The 16,772-nt window shown below is 41.1% G+C and overlaps 1 protein-coding gene across 1 annotated transcript in view; it reads right to left on the reverse strand.

The window, feature by feature from the left end:
• The window catches only part of fstl5 (follistatin-like 5), a 129,335-nt gene that overhangs the window by 48,795 nt on the left and 63,768 nt on the right, over positions 1–16,772 (reverse strand). Inside the window, exons 5-6 of the mRNA XM_079268051.1 lie at positions 13,649–13,845; positions 9,425–9,545 (exon numbers count right to left, since the gene is read on the reverse strand). Coding sequence (XP_079124177.1) covers positions 9,425–9,545; positions 13,649–13,845 — 318 coding nt within the window. The remainder of the gene's footprint in view (positions 1–9,424; positions 9,546–13,648; positions 13,846–16,772) is intronic.

Consider the following 16,772-nt stretch of genomic DNA (forward strand, 5'->3'; position numbering starts at 1 on the left):
CAGACTTTTGATTTACTCTGCTCTGCTCCCAGAATGGGATGTTGGTCAGTGCCGCGGCGAGAGGTAAATCACCTATTGCACTGGAGGCAACAAACTTGTCAGGGAAAATAGCCCGGGCCTGCAGGATGCTGCGAGGGGCCGGCTGCATGAAGACAAATTGCACTAGTTTCTTCGCCAACCCCCTCGCTCCATCCTCTGTCTCTGTCGCTCTCCAACACATGCCCGCTCTGTCTATCTCCACCAAGTCTCTCATTCCCCCGACACACTCCCTCTCTCTCCCGCTCAATGATGTTCCATATTGCCAAGGCTGAAAGGTTGCGTACCCTCAATTGCTTTGAGTTTGACGTTTTGAAGCGGAGATAAAAGTATTTTCCCTGATGCTGAGTATTCATTGCCCATACGCAAAGACTCAAAGGGGAAAAGAAAAATAAAACACACCAAAAACAGAATGCACACTCATGTGAACATTCTCTGATCTTGGATGGTTGATTTGTGGAAACTCTTTCCCAAAACAAGAACAGTGGAGTGTTTGTATTTGATACCGAAGATGAGGGACTCAGTGGACTTGAATGTGTGACAGAGAGAAGACGGTTTCAACATTGAAACACACAAACTGCCCCTTTGTCAAACCAAGGAAGGAACTTACTTCTGCTTTTAATGTTGAAATGCTGCCACTTGTCGTATTACTAAACAAAGTGGATCCCTGCAGTACCATAAGGCAACAACAGCAACAATAATCAGGTGATCTACTCCCATAAAGACAAGGAGCGACAAAGCCTTTGCACCATTACAAGTTGTCTTTCTTCTGAGCTCAGTTTAGCAGAGCAAAAAAACATAACCCGACTGTGATGTCGAGTGAAGAAACGAAGGGAGGGAAATGCAAATGGCTTCGTATACTGCTTTTGTCTTGCATCTTCCCCAAGATGGTGTTGGATGTGCACAATATCCACCTTCTATGTTGTATACAGACTGCTGTGAATGCATAATGTTGGCTCACTTTGAACTGTTAGATCCACTGTTAGATCGTTACAACACGGCTGTGAAATTGAATTTAAAAGCAGGAGCTTTCTGTTCGAGTGCTGCGCTGAACTTGTGACTTGATGATAATAATGAACTTCATACATGGCAATAATATAGTTATGAGGTACAATAGATTACACAACCAAGTAAAACAGGAAGAAACAACAGGAATATGCCAAACTATTTGGGGTTTCTGAAGTCTAATTTCCTTTCATTTGTCTGTGTTTTATGGTTATAGTTTTGTTTTTCTGTAAAGTGCCTTTTTAAAAACATCAATCTAACCAACCCTTTTCTTGTGCATCATGTGCTTTATTACTTGTGCACAATGAGAAACCAAGACAGGAAGATTGTAACCGATGTAATCATTCCATGCTTGTTATTGTAATTACGATCTTCTTAGCATTTTTAACATTAGTCCACATCCTCTGAGACAGTCGTCCTCTGAATCAATGTAAATACATTCTTGTTTGTTTACATGGAAAACTCTGCAGCTCAACTTTAGGTCAAAGAACGCTGGCGTCATTTTGAGGGAGGAACTACCTTTGATGTGGATTCCGAGCTTTTCGACTTCAATGAGATTATTTACAATGCTCTGAACAGTCCCAGTCCAAGAAGAATACCCTTGGCACAGCTACAGTGGCCACTAGTTTCAGTCATCCTTCTGCATCTGGAAATGATTCTGTTTTTGCACTATTATTGTTATAACACCTGTATATATTCAAATATTACAGGTAAAGGGTGAGAGGATAATTATAACCCCCGTCCTCTCTCCTCCCACAACAATTATACATATCAAGATGGCTGTTAAACATTTAGAAATGTCCTAAGTGAGTGCATTACCTCTGGATGATCAGCCTCAAGTCTGTTTCCAAAGCAGCTGTTGGGAGAGATCCCGAGGGACGAGCAGCATTAGTATGCAACAGAGCCTAAGAGGAGCTCTAATTGGATTCATTTGATCACAGCTACCTTGTGGAAAACAACTAATGAAAAATCCCTTTATCTTACTGCAATAAGTAAATCATATAGCACTTAAACTTTAGCATAAGAGAGGCTGCGATTTAATTGTTCCATCATATTTCACAAACATACGGCTGCATGGCCGTAAACTACCGTGCATCACATTTAATTTGTATTATTATTAAGGATTGAATGTTGATTGACACCTGTTCTTTTGCCATTCCGAGCAACATCAGAAACCTGTTTGCGTGTTTGTCGGCAGTATACATCGCATATGCATCAATTAACTTCACCCCATTACAGTGCAGTGCACTTCCATCCTTCTGTGCGTTCTACTTGTTTTACATCAGCATCACAGCACACCCGGATAGCTGCGCGGCTGCAAACGATGGATGCCAACACCTTCGACGGAATGGAATCATTTAATGCGAGTAGTCGAATATGGAATTGACGTTAAGGTCCCATTCCTGCACTTCACAAAGCCCGCCAGCAACATGAAAATAGACTTGGAGCTTTAAAAAGTGCAGAGTGCACAGCAATGCCCTGCTCTTGGGATTGTTGGGAAGGCTGCTGTTGTGAACTGCCCTTTATTCAAAACCATTCTTAGTACAGGCAGTTACATTTTCATCATTTATTGTGTCTATCTTTCAGATGCAGTACTTTAACTGTTGTTGCTGCTTATAAAAAAACCCACATCACTTCCTATAAAGATGAGGAATTGTCCTTCTGCACAATGGTGTTTAAAGTAACTGCACACTGAAACTTGTTTCATGAGCTTTAAACTTGACTGTACTTTGATGAAACACACTGCTGGTGTTAATATTGAGAGATCTTACCAACATTATAAATTGGCATTTCACCGTTTAAAATGGCTCAAAATGCTGTCGAAGATTTTAAATCTACCCTAATCTTGCAAGGCTATTCTGAGATAGAGTGGACGTTTTTGCGTCGACGTTTTTGTCAAATGGAAGTGTGCATGGTTTCCCTATAACCATTTCATTCCTATAACCGACAGTTTACCTGTAGTACATAACTACAACCTATCAGTGACCAAAGACCCCTACCTATTAATGCTGATGGTTGAGTTTGCCTGATTCTTTGTGCTTTGTCATTTATTTTCATTAAAGCATGAGATGTTAGAATCCGTTATCTTAAACACCGTTTGCTTATGTTAGCTGCACTGTGCTGAATTGTGAATTGATCCATTTTATCCAGAACAATTTAGAAGCTATACTCAACTCAGCTCTCTTAAACAATAGTAATGGTAGAATTCGTTCCATTCCAAACAAACACATTAACATCTCTTGTCTGCATGTGTTTTTGAGTAAACATATCATTGTTGAAAACAGACAATCCCTTCCCTTTAGTGTCACAAGAACAACCCTCCCTCGAGAATTGTTGAGAAAATTGTCCCTCGTCCTTCAGTCGAGGATCACAAATTAGAAAAGTAATCCAACTCCTTTTTAAATCTCTCGAACACGTTCTGGAGATAGGAAAGTCACATGCTGGAAATTGAACCGTGAATTATGAAACCATTTTAACACCACTTCTCGTAGCCTGTGAATGGAATGCTCAGCAGGGGTTTTGACAAGTAAAAGCCTGAGTATCCATTAATTGTGGCTGTGCCATGTGTGCTGAATAACAGCAGAGTTTGCCTGAATGGAAGGAGCCTTCCCTTAAGGAGGCCCGGCTGTTGGTTTGGATGTCTAATTATAATCTTCACAGAAGTAGGGAGCGTAAGTCAACTCATGTTCGAACTTGGCAAACTTTCTGCAAATATAGGGATTACCCCAGACTTGGAAAGACACAGGATTAAAGACGTCTTTCATTAAAGCAAAAGACAATGAGAAGGAATATGAGTTAACAGAATAGAATGAAACTAAAAAAATACACCAAAAAGTGCAGAAAAGTGAGGAGAAAATCATAACTGTTGAACAATTGATATGTCCCCCTAATGAAACCCATATTAGCATATCAACATGGCAATCGCGAATGCTAACCATAACCAGAAACAGTTTCCTTTACCAATGACAGCAATCTTCCCCCAACTTTGACCAAGACCACAATTTTGCTTTAAAGGTGCAATGTGTAAGATCAGGTCAGACTTTTAGTTCAAACCATTCAAAAAACAAACTAACATTGTCAACAGAATGCGAAGAAGTTATGGTCCTGACATGATGTCATCGATGTTGCAGACATATCTACTGAAATTCACATGCTACCTGACAGGCGCCAGCCCATATTTCCGATAATATAATGTGTCCCTCGAGAGGCCATAATGAGTCTCTGTAGCGCCAGTCAGTACACAGCCCAGAAAAAAAGAGTAGAGCTGCCCCGTGGGCTTGTCAATAATCCCTCCATGGTCCGTGCATGCTTATTGGATTATTATAAATCCAAAGTGGCAGAAAGGAGAAAATGCCTCACAACCTCACCTCGTCCTCTCAGCCGCCAGGAGGCTGCTTTGCCGGGAGTAGAGCAAGAGTCAGCTCCGGGAGACTTGGCTGCCCAAAGTTAGCAGTTAGCTTGAATTAAAGCACCAGGGGTCTGAACCCGGGGGGATCGCCCCGTCTCCCCAAAACTTTCTGTTGCTGCCGTTACAGACGTTAGACCAACCACCACTGGGACTCCAGACACAAAGGTTTGTGCTGATGGGATTTGGGTTGCTGCAGCCTCCTGAAAACGAGGAGGACGAGTTGAAGGTGCGGGTTGTTTTTCCTCGTTTCTGCCGCATTGGATTTGTTCCAATAAACACACTATCAAAGTGCAAATGGACCGAATAGCCCAGAGGTAGTGAAACTAACACACATATGGCGGAGAGCAGTTTTACGTCGACCAGCTCTCAGAGTTTCAGCAGTTTGGTTGGATTGTCCATATTCTTGCCCTGCTGTTAGTTGGTATGAACCGAACCGTGACTTCTGTGTTCTGTTGTTAAACCCCTTGTAGATATGTTGAGTAAAGACGGATGGACATGAAGGATTATCCCAGATCCAGATGTAAGGAGCATGTACTAGTATTGTCCTTAAAAAACACTGACAGTCCCCACCTTCAACTCAGCACATCAACATTATGAATGACATTACAGTTTCCCACCAGTCCGTCAAGGAATCCAACGGGCACTCCAAGGCTTCGAGCCGCAGCAGAAATCAAAGAGCTGCATCTCCAGGCTGTGTGTTCTGTCAAGAGGTGTCATGGTTCAGATCAATATCTTAGCACCCAAGACACAACGAGCAAGGCTGATATACGTTCCACAGTGCAGCACAAATAGCATTACCACTCTACTAGATAGGACAGTTAAGGTCGTTACTGTGAATCAGATGAATAACGCACTGAATAAATAAACTTGATGTAGTTGAGAGACAAGCTAGAATGAGGACAAGTACTGGAGTCATGAAAGTGAGCTACATTCACACAGAGAGAAAATGTGATCGCTGTCGTGGTGAAATGTAGCTTCTCTGTGGGATGAGGCATTTACATGTTTGTTAAAAAAACAAGGTGCGCTCTCAGTCCGCTGTGCACATCAGAACAGTTTTTGGTTAGCCTGAGGGAGCATTCAGACAGAGGATTCTTTCCAAACACTTTGCACATTCATGTTCATTGTTGTCTGTGAAGCAGTGTGTCTAGAGGCTTAGACGATGCATTGAGTAGGTGTACCCAAACTAATAACATTTAATCTGCATGATGCACAGGCAGAGCACCCTGTAATTGTCCAGCCAACTTCTCAAAGGGCTTAAAAAGGACATTGGCACAATGGAGCAGCTTTCCTAACCTTCCGCCTGAATGCTACCCAAACCAATCCAACCTCTCGACTATTTTTGACAGTGCCTGGATATGGCAGATGAAATAACATGTACTGAATGCAACCTAAACATCCGTCCGAGTACAACGTTCCAGGTTCCCTTTTCACAGTCGGCTTGAGATATTGCTTCTGGTAAACTGTGAGCGTGACCTTTTTCTCAAGTTTATTTTTCAGTGATCACAAATAGTGACTGGTCTGCTGCAGATGGCAGACCTTCCTCCCAGCACCGGGTGCACAAAAGTGTTTGACTATCATGTTTTGCCAGAGCGCACAGCTCCATAATAAAGAGGGAAAGGAGCACATGTAAACACATGGAAATATGTTTTGTCAGTGCAGCTGTATCACCTATTCCTACGTGCTTATGGACTATTGCTATACTTCTCTTTCATCACTCACATATAGAGTAATATTCTCTTCTTCTGAGGTTTCAGACTTAAAAAACAATCATCTGATAACAAGTCTGTTTAGAAATGTGGGTTGGATGGACACAAGGAAAGCATATGCTTAAAACTCAACAGTTATAATACAGTTAGGGGTTTATTCTTATGATTTAAATAAATATTCTGCTGTGCTGTGACATTGAGGAAAGTATTGGATGCAAAATTGATGCAGATTACAGCATATAAAAAAGCAAAAACATCATGACTATTCCTGTCACATACAGTACAGAGTAACTTCTACTTATTGAAATGCAAAAATGATATTGCAGCTTCACAAACAGAACTGTGGCACAGTAGAGCTACTGAACTGTATATACCAACGATCCGACTGCAGATTGAAACTACCTGCTTTTCATTAATTATTTATTCAAAACTCTTTGTACATGCTTGAGTAAAGTATGTTCAAGGTTTCCTCTCATACTTTCTGTGTACTGTATATAGCTGATGTTAATGTCTGACAAACAATGCCCCGATGTATCGTGACACTCTCCCACCAAAAGTTAATGACATTTTATGATTGATGCCATATTATCTGTTTACCCATGATGCACTAAGCCATCATTCACCAAATTATTCAACGATGACAAGGGGCCGACTATCAGTGGCGTGGCAGACATCATTCAGATATGATGTTACAGATATTCATATCTGTAACATCATCTAATTAAAAGACATCACTTCTGCCAGACAGTTGCCTCACTGCTAGCTGAAGCAACTTGATTCTCAACCCCCTTGTAGTCTATGCAAAGGAGGAATGAATAATGCATGGGCATTAAAGTCTTATCTTCTGTCATGACCAACAACGTTGGCCCGCTTTGAATATTCCGCGAAGGTGTGAAAAAGGTCCTTATCAGAAGAGTAGTCAAGACAGCTGCCGTTTTCATGGGGAGTCATTCTGCATTTATTGCTGTTCGCTTCCAAGCCGCACCGTAATTCTGGACACACTGGATCAACTGATTTACTTTATGATGGTGCTCAGTTTACGACGGCGCTTAAGGTATTTGCATTGATTTTTTTTTATAGCTGCCACTCACAGATTATGCTGGCAATGAACTGAACAATTATAACTTTGCAATGCATTTCTGCCACAGAACAAAAAAAAGATGTAGCTCTAACTGTCTGTTACCTTATATCACTGTTTTATAATAATAATATAATAAGAGAAATAAAAATAGATGATTGACTGGTGTTTTTCACTGAATTCAATAACATAATAAAAGCTAATGCTTTACCTATCAGCCTTTATTTCCAAACGTGAATCTTACAGATGTTAGACGATATTCTTGGCATTAGGGCAGGATGCATAACGCCACACTGTGATCTGGTGATGAGTTTAAATTACATGTTGTTGAGCATAGATGCTGAACCCCAGTGTGATGATGAGTGTCTTGGTTTGCGTGTCTGGCTCAGATCTTTTTTCTTAGGGCCACACAACGAGTGACAATGTTTTGACAACTCCAGGCTTCATCTCCATCGCATCATGACTGTGTTATCTCCCTTGGTTGATGAATGTATGTATGTAACTCTCTTGAGAAGGTGAATTTGTGACCTGTTTTTTTTTGCCTGAGGGCCTGTCTTTGAAGCACCAAAGCTTGTAGCAGAGTGAAGTAGGATGAACGATGATTGCAGTGAAGAAGGCACCGACTGAGAACCACATTGACCTCCAAGTGAAAAAACGCTCCAAAGCAGAGTTGAGTGAAAAGAGGTGAAATGGCTTCGAGTGCTCCGGTAGTGTGCATGGGATTTTTGAGTGATACTGAGTTGTTGACAAAGACACTTGAGTACATTAGTGCTTCAGTGAATCTGCTACTTTTTGAGTAATACTTTATGGAAATGGAAAGAAGATGTACAAGAGAGGAGGAGTAAGACAGGTTCAAATAAACTCATTAAATATCCCATTTCCTCATGAGGAGTTAAGCTGAAAGCATGCAAAAAAAAAGATCAGAAAAATGAAGAGGAAGTATTTGGGAGCTAGAATAACTTAACTCTTTAAGGAAATGCAGCTCTCCGCAGATTGGCTGGGGTTACTTTATTTTCAGGATTTGCCCGAAGGGGTTTGCTCCCACACATTCACGTACGATGTGTCGAACACCAGACAAGATGATTCACTTTCTCCCGTGACTTTGTCTGCTCGAAGAAATGCTTCAAATACAAAGCTCTGATGAGTTGAAGGTTGATTGCGAATTCTCTCCCACTGCTAAATGTGTCAAGCCAGCCAAATGTCAGAATGCATTCCGTCAGAGGACATTGAGCCGACTGAAATGTCAGACGGAGAGGAACCGGGAAAGAGAGCATGAGGAGGAAACAAAGGGAGGAAGTGGTCCACATGTTATGGGGTGACTCAGACGTAGCAGAGAACCTGTCATTATAATAAGGGGGGGGGGGGGTTGGGTTGAACTACCGTCTCGCATTAGTCACGACCTGCTTCCTTTGGCACCAACTGCATGTTGAGCGCCTTTATCCGTCTACCCAAGAGAGCCAAACAACAAGACCGACATTACAGTTGCCAACAATCTGGAGTTCAAAGTAAGTCATCCATTTGTGAGGTTTACACACCATATGACATACTCTGTATGAATTTATCAAGATTGTAACTTTAAAATGAGCCCTGTTTCCAAGGAAACAGAGCTAAAATCACAACAAACAAAAAAAACACTAAAATCTTCAATAGACTACTTGTTTTTCTTTCATGGGGCACATGAGGTTTGCACCTTTTCAGAGAGGTGTCGTAGGTTTCATCAGGGGTGAAAGTAGGTCGGTCAATCTGGTACTTTGCAACACGAAGCGATTGTGAAAGCTTCAAAGTGAGTAGGAGAAGAATATGAAGGGAATTAAGGTTTAAAATGAACACATATGGAAGAGATTTCTGTTTCCACGGTATAGTTACCCTTCGTGTTACAGTTTAATCACAATTATTGCATTGCTGTCCGAGTTTATATCGTGAAAGATGATTTGTCACATTGTTTATGGGCTAATATGATGGGAGCAATGAACTTCAACGCATGCAATAAACACCTCAGGCAATATTACATGCACTGACTGAGAATAGGCAAGTGAGAATTTCAGTTCTGCCACATCTTATCCATGTTTTCGGACACAATGGAAATGGAAAATGTGGGCACAGAAAAGGCCAGATGCTGCCTAATTCTTCAACCTTAGAAAACGTTTTTCATTGGCACAAAAGATGTTACGAACAAAACGTTGGACTCACCCAAGGCTGTGTAAAACTCGTCTTTTGTCAGGTGCTCGTCGTCATCGACGTCGTTGTACTTCAGCAGGTCAAACAGTGTGCACTCGGAGATATCCTTGGACAGGCCTTCTTGCTTGATGACCTTCGAGGAGATTGCATTGATGTTCAGTTAAAGTCAGTGGGCAGTGCTCGGAGGTGTGATTGGAAAATACAACAATGTCGCCGGGATCAACCCCGTGTTGCATAATAACAAAAATGATCCTCAAATCTTTGGATTTAATTTGTCTACAGTCCAAATATCTGATAGTAATACAATATCAAACATTTATAATAACTCCAGAGCGTAATAAAGTTCAATACTCAAAATGTATTGAAAAGAAAATGGACAACATGTTTTTGCGAAATGAAATATTCTGCTTCAATCCAGATTTGTTGGCGTTTGACTTTTTATAAACGACATTTTCGCTGCAGTCAAAAAACTGTTTGCTTTCCTGCTTGCTGCACACAAAGGGAGGCACGCACTGACGAGTTATATTCATCAAAGAAAGTTGATTTCATAAAAAAGAAGACGAAATTATTCAATCCGATTCATCACTTTATTCAAATTGAAGATTTTCTCAGCGGATTTCTTTTCTTTTAGGCTGATGACATAAAATATGATTGAAATTAATTTGAAAACCTCAATAGAAGCTTCAAATGTATGAAGTAAATTATATTCTGTTTAAATATCCCAAAAGTATACCAAAGAACAGCACTCAAGTGAATGTACTTACTGTGTGTACTCACTTAACACTGTTAAAAGTTTGGACATGAAATCGGTTATAAATTGACGTGCCCAATCTGAACTCACACAGTATTAGCTGTCAGATTATTGCAGCCAAACTGACGTTTTGTCACAATGGATGGAGAAAAGGTCCCAAACACTGTGCAGATTTGATCAGCAGGCTGCTAAAGCATGGTCCTACTCATCCCCTTCTACATGGCCCTGGCAGTGAAACATCCATCACAGCAGATCAGCTGTCAAAACGCTGATCACGAGGGACGCTTTTATACATTTCCCGGATGACTTGCCCCAAAATTTAGAAGTCACCAGTAATGGCATATCCTTAGCGTATCCTAGATGCACAACAAGTAACAAGTAACTGTAGCGTACAGAAGAAAGCAGCTGCTGGAGTCTTTGGGATATTGAATCATTTGATCGCATCTGCCAAATGTTGAGTGTTTTTCCTCTTTCCATCTTTAAAGTATTTTCTGAAGTAAGTTATTTGATCGAAACCAAACACAAATTGATCTTGTAATAACCTCAAAATGCTATGCAGATTCTTCCGTTCAAAAGGTATTGAAATTCAAAGATATGCTCGCCTCTTTACTCCTTTATTGCTTGTGTTGACTTGGAGTAATGTCCTTTGAGAGATTTGTAAGTGATGTTGGAGTTGTTTGCTTTCAGGCGTTAACTCTGTTTCTTGAACATTTTCTGACATGACATTGCGCCCACACACATACCGGTGCTTTTGGTTCCTCTAAATAGTTGCAGTCACTTCTCCTGTACTGACTGTTCAACCCCATTAAAGAGGACCACGGGCGTCCTCACTAGCTTTCAGCAGACCCCTGTGAGCTAACAAATTAATACCGAATTAAACCTGCGTCAAACCTCGACATGAATTTGCTAAAAGCCCACGCATTAGTAAGAGGATGTTGAAGGGTCTACTCTCGTGCATTTTCAAAGATTTGCACATTGATTATACTTATTTTGGTGAAGACGAAGATTTAATTTGCTCCAGTCTTATTCTCAAAGTGTGAGCAGAGGGTGACCTGTTCTCAAACCTTTTGTTTTCTAAGGTATAATGTCAGGCATTGTGTCTTTAGTCGAATTAAAGAGCTATGGGCAATGCAAGGAGAAAAAGGAAAGTTTTGATTTGCCATTTCAAAAGGGCACCCAAGACAAAAGGGGCAGGAACAATTGCTCCGGGTGCCCCTTCATGTGTACACTCTATCAAGTCAAGTAAGCCAGGGTGAGGCATTTCCATCCTACACTTTCAAATGAGATCAGAAAACACTCCAATTATAAAGGGCGCCTCAGGGCACGAGGGTGGCAGCCATGGTTTGGTACTTTCAACTGCTGATTAAGGTGTGATTTGCTTGTGCAATGCTCCTTTTGAGGGCTTGTTCACTCCACAATTGAATTTGCATAAATCCCTTGTCTTCTTTAACATTCACCTTTTGTCAATCAGTAAAAATTCTGCAGTCCAAGCCACTGAGGTTAATGACATGCAGATTGCCTTGAGAATGAAATCTATGTGAATCTGAACTTTTATAGATATATATTGTGTATGATATTTCAAACTCACATACTTTGGAGAGAAAAGAAAACTGTGTCCCGTCGAGCAATTAATTACTTTGAAATTACATTCAGTGAGAACATAGAAACTCATTTAACACCTAATAATAACCATAATTACATCCATAAATCCTTAAATGTATTTATGCATTAAAAAAAAAAGAAAAACACCTTTGGATTTAGTTGAAAACCCCAAAACGACCACCTGCAATCCACTATTATTTTAATTCCATAAATCCTCACTTCTCTTCTTTTCTCTGAACATATGTAGCTGATAGTGTACGACATCTGCCAACATTCACATATTTTTCTGGGATAAAAGGGGATGAGGGTGAAAAGCAGCCCTTGAGGAACTCCACAAAAGAGCTTCTCCATCTGGATGTGAAGTATTACTGACTAGCTTGTGTAATGCAAACAGAGAGGTGGAGTGGTACAGCTTGGCCTCAAGTAGAATAAATGGCATCACCAAGAGGTTTGAAAATCCAAAGTAACATCCAATAGCTTTAAAGGGCATATTCAAATTCACATTCAGAGCATGCTGGCAATATTATTCCATAAAACACAGCGCAACATGGTTTGTTGACCGTGCATTTTACTCACGAAACATTGACGTGTCTCATGCTCGAACTGGCCACCGGGTTAATGTAAAAACATGTAAAACTATGTAAATGACATGAAAATATGGCAAAGAAAATCACTATTTTTGAGATGTTATTTGGAGGCTTTGAACTCAAAAACACTAAAATATATTCAGATGAATCTAATGAGACCTCCCCCGTTGGGCGAAGGGGCACTGACAAAGACAGCCAAGGTGACCCAAGTGCAGATGGGATACTGGATCAGCAGGAAACTGACCTAAGAATAGCAACTGGTTTCATGTTTCTGAAAACCACCGCAGGTTGCTTACCCTTTCAACAATTGAAATACTCTATTTAAAATCAGTCCTCAGGTACTGGGAGGCTTTGTTATGCACATAATATCTTCCTTCCTTGTAGCAGTCACAAAAACTGCTCTTTTTACAACCATCCCTCTTGGCAGCGCTGGTCAAAGGCTGCAGCCTCCCATGAGCACAAGGCTCCTTTGACCCACATTGCTTTTCAAAAGATGTACCTAAAGCCACGCAGCACAGCTACCAGAGGGAAGGGCAAGAAGAGTAAAATTGACACAGTTACTTGTATGGAAGCGATCAAAGTGTCAGGGTTTAAACACCTCAGCACACAGGTGGTGTTTGTTCATTTGTAGCCTCTGTTTTCTGCGCCGTGGTCGTACCTGCTGCTGTGGCGCTGCCTGACATCCACTGCTGCTACGATTATTAGTCACATTTCTATTACTGCTTTCATTAACATTATCATTCTATTATATCCACTGCCGCTGTTATTAATCATGATTCTGCTATTATTAGTGCTACTGCTGCTATAACTACCCTCATCACATGAATCATTTATTTCATATCGATCGACGATGTTGTTCATTCTGCACACATGACATCTATTGCACTTCTGTCCCTCTTGGGAGAGGGATCCCTCTTCCGATGCTCTCCCTGAGGTTTCTTCCTTTTTTCCCCCCATTAAAGTGGAAATAAAGGATGTCGTATGTTGTACATGTTGTAAAGCGTTTCTGAGGCAAATTTGTGATTTGTGATATTGGGCTATACAAATTAATTGAGCTGGATTGCATTTTCTAAATAAAACCGACTGTGGTTTGAACAGACTTGAAGGGTGGTGCAAAAATAATAATATATATATATATATATATATATATATATATATATATATATATATATATATCTTCTTCTCTTAACATCAATGTTAGTTGTTGCAATTTACATCTAAGACATTTCTGTTGTTATTTTCAAAAGCAGATCTATAATTGCGTATCAAAGTTCATCTCTGGATCAGTATCCTTACCTGTGAGAGCTCGCTGGCATCTATTTGTCCGTTGCTATCTGCATCAAAGCGCCTGAACATCATATCAACCAGTTGCTTCCTGACAGCCATGTTATCCTTGTGGGCCCCGTAGATATTAGACCCCATGTATCGTTTGTCATGCAAATCCAAAATCTTGGTTTTCAGCCGTCGGTAGTCAGTCAGTCTGCAGTTATCATCTGGGAGAGAAAGATAAAAGGAGAGGCAGAGGGGTTAGGAGAGGGAGAGCATATTTCTAATAAACGTGTGTCAATCACTTGTTTGTTTTTGTTTTGTTTGGATTACTAAATTATTTAAATGTTAACGGGCCATCTACAAACAAATACCCAAATGACTCCCAGGTGCTGAAAAAAGCATGATTAAAAGTTTTGAACTTGTACTCTTTAAAATTGGATGCCATGTTTCAAATGTCAGCCAATTAGTACCTTTGAAAAACGACAATTTCCCTGAAGACTCACGTTATCAAACAATAATGTTCATATTTAGCAAAACCCAAATCTGAGCATGCGCATGATTGTTTAAATCACAAGAAGAAATGCTAAGGGTTACTTTCCCCGAGGGCAGCACAAACAGTGTCAGTCGTGCAGCAGCCCCGTCACCGCGAAGAAAGTGACGAGAAAATCCATAACACAAGAGCTAACCCTGACAGCTGCACAAAACACGATGGTGTCGTATCTACAATCCGCCATCAAAGGCTGCAGATGAAAGAAGTCAACTACATGAAAGGTTCAGCAGGGTAGAGAAAATAATGACTAGAACTACAGGTTGACACATGTCATATCGACTTCTCAAGTGTTCCTCCTCCAATAACAGTTATATTAGCGGATGTCAACCAACCCACAAGAAAAACTCTGTTGTTCACTGTGATGCTTTTCAAATCTCAGGGGAGGGAGGAGGTACCGCTGCCACACTGTGCATACCTACTCAGGACGAACATGGAACAATAGCCGCCGCGCATGGCGTCTTCTGCGTCTTTTGTTGGAAATGATCGGGCGAGAATGATTTTGTGAGACTATCAATGAGATCTCCACTCGGTAGAACCGGGTGCTGCTGGCTGAGAGCTCGTGACGAGTTCAGCAGAATCAGAATCACCCAGGAGACCAATGTCATCAGCTGATGTGTCGGATCTTGTTTCTCTTGTCGTTTTCTTCCAGCATTCCTTCAGCGAAACAACTTGAGCAATCAGTGAGCATTTGAATGAGATGCTTAATCCTGACGCCGACCATCACTGGGGCACAAGATGCTGAGAGAAGCTCTCCTAACACTCTGTCTCAGTGGGAGCCCATTGATTTACCGACAGTCGAGCCATTTCCATCTCAATTCTGTGGGACCTTGGGGAGTCCAAAGGTGGAATCTGCATTGCCTGGCATTGAAGTATTTAGTATTGTGGCTGAGAAAGGTGTGAGATGCGACAACCTTTCTTTGGTTTGAAGCCCAAGAAATAGAGGAAACATTTGTGGATCTTCTTATATTCTACCACATACAGACAAAGAATTAGTGGAAACAAAAGACCCGACTGTAAATTAAACTGATCAGAGACGATCTAGTGAGCTTCTTAGTTCTGCATGAACAAATCCAATTTTCTAGAGGAAGACTGAAAAAAAACGTCCCCAAATCTTTCAGCTACAGATAATAAATAAAATAGAAGATACATGAATGAAAGAAACACCTGAATAAATGAGTGGAGAGACATGATGATTGCAAATGTGTGTGTGGAGGAGATCAGCCATAACAAAACCGTCAAACTTCATCAATGCATTGGGTTTTGGTTTTTCCTTCCTATCTTGTGTTTTTACAATGTCTCAGCTGTTTCTGGGCTGTAGAAATGTGATCCGAAGCGGAAACCTCTTCTTGCAATGCTTTCTTTTCTAATAACTTGGAAAACTGAATAATTGAGAGCTCACATAGCCAAGTGGAGAGCAGGAGCTCAGCAACAACGCTTCAGTTTGTTTTAGCAGGTAAGCTTGTCGATAAGAGACAAACTGCGTTGTTGACAGATGTTGGAGCTGCATGCTCCATGAAGCTTCATGAAACGAGCGAGTGTGAACAACAACAGAGGTGGTTGGTGAGCTCGTCGTCTCTACTAGTCACTGCAGATAGCTTACCAACAGGAGGATCTATTGAATTACAAAATTAGTTTTGGCAGCTGAAGCCGTGAGAGAGGCTGGTGAATGCAACCAGCGAGCTCAATTCTTGCCGTTGAAACTGCATCGGCTGTCAGAGCGCAGGCCATCCAGACTGCAGCATGCTGCGTATCATGGGACAGGCTCTGTTTTGACAAGCGTCAGCGCCAGAGAAGCTGCCTTGGTCACGAATGGCAGAATGAATAAAAGATAAATGGCTGCTGGCATAACCAGGGGATATGAAGGTCAGCGAACGTCAAAGGAGCACGCACTGGCACATGCACGGGCACACACAAGTGTACACAAACACACTTGTACACACAAACTGCTTGTGCTACACACAATGTACTTACAGTCTCCCCATCCCCAAGTATCCAAACAGTCTACACAGGGAATAGTCAGCATTAATTAGACAATGGCTACAATAATCTCTCTCAAATTAACTGAACCAACCTTCGTCAAAAGAGGCCTTTAGGGAACTGGTTACAGCGCTCTACAAGGAATCTATTGTATTTTTCAGCCCAATCAAGATGAACAGATGTGATTCTCGGTCTTGTAAAACCCAGCCTAGGGTTGTATAGCCAGTCTCATCCACCCAAGTTGTTTTTGAGCTATGTGGGACACATTGCAATGCAACCTGCCTGCGTACTCTATATAACATAATCCATGCAAACTTTTTGACAAACTAAGGCCGTGTTTAAATGTTGATGGTTTGAATCATCAGTCGAGAAGCCTTTGAAGACGTTGGCCGTAAACCACAACGGACTTCCTTCCCTGCCTCCCGTCCCTCTCTTTTCTTTTTCTGTCATCTCTTTACTGTCACATTTCATAAAAGGTATTAACTGCATGAATGAAACACCTTGTTTTTTATATTGAGTGCATATGTTTGAATGAAACTTGCAGTGAACGTCAACTCACGTCACAAAAAAGCATTGAAAAGAATCGAACTTCTGCAACGGATGGTTTGCATGTTTGTTATTTCG

The sequence above is a fragment of the Melanostigma gelatinosum genome (genome assembly GCF_949748355.1).
Source record: "Melanostigma gelatinosum genome assembly, chromosome: 5".
Lineage (NCBI taxonomy): Eukaryota > Metazoa > Chordata > Actinopteri > Perciformes > Zoarcidae > Melanostigma > Melanostigma gelatinosum.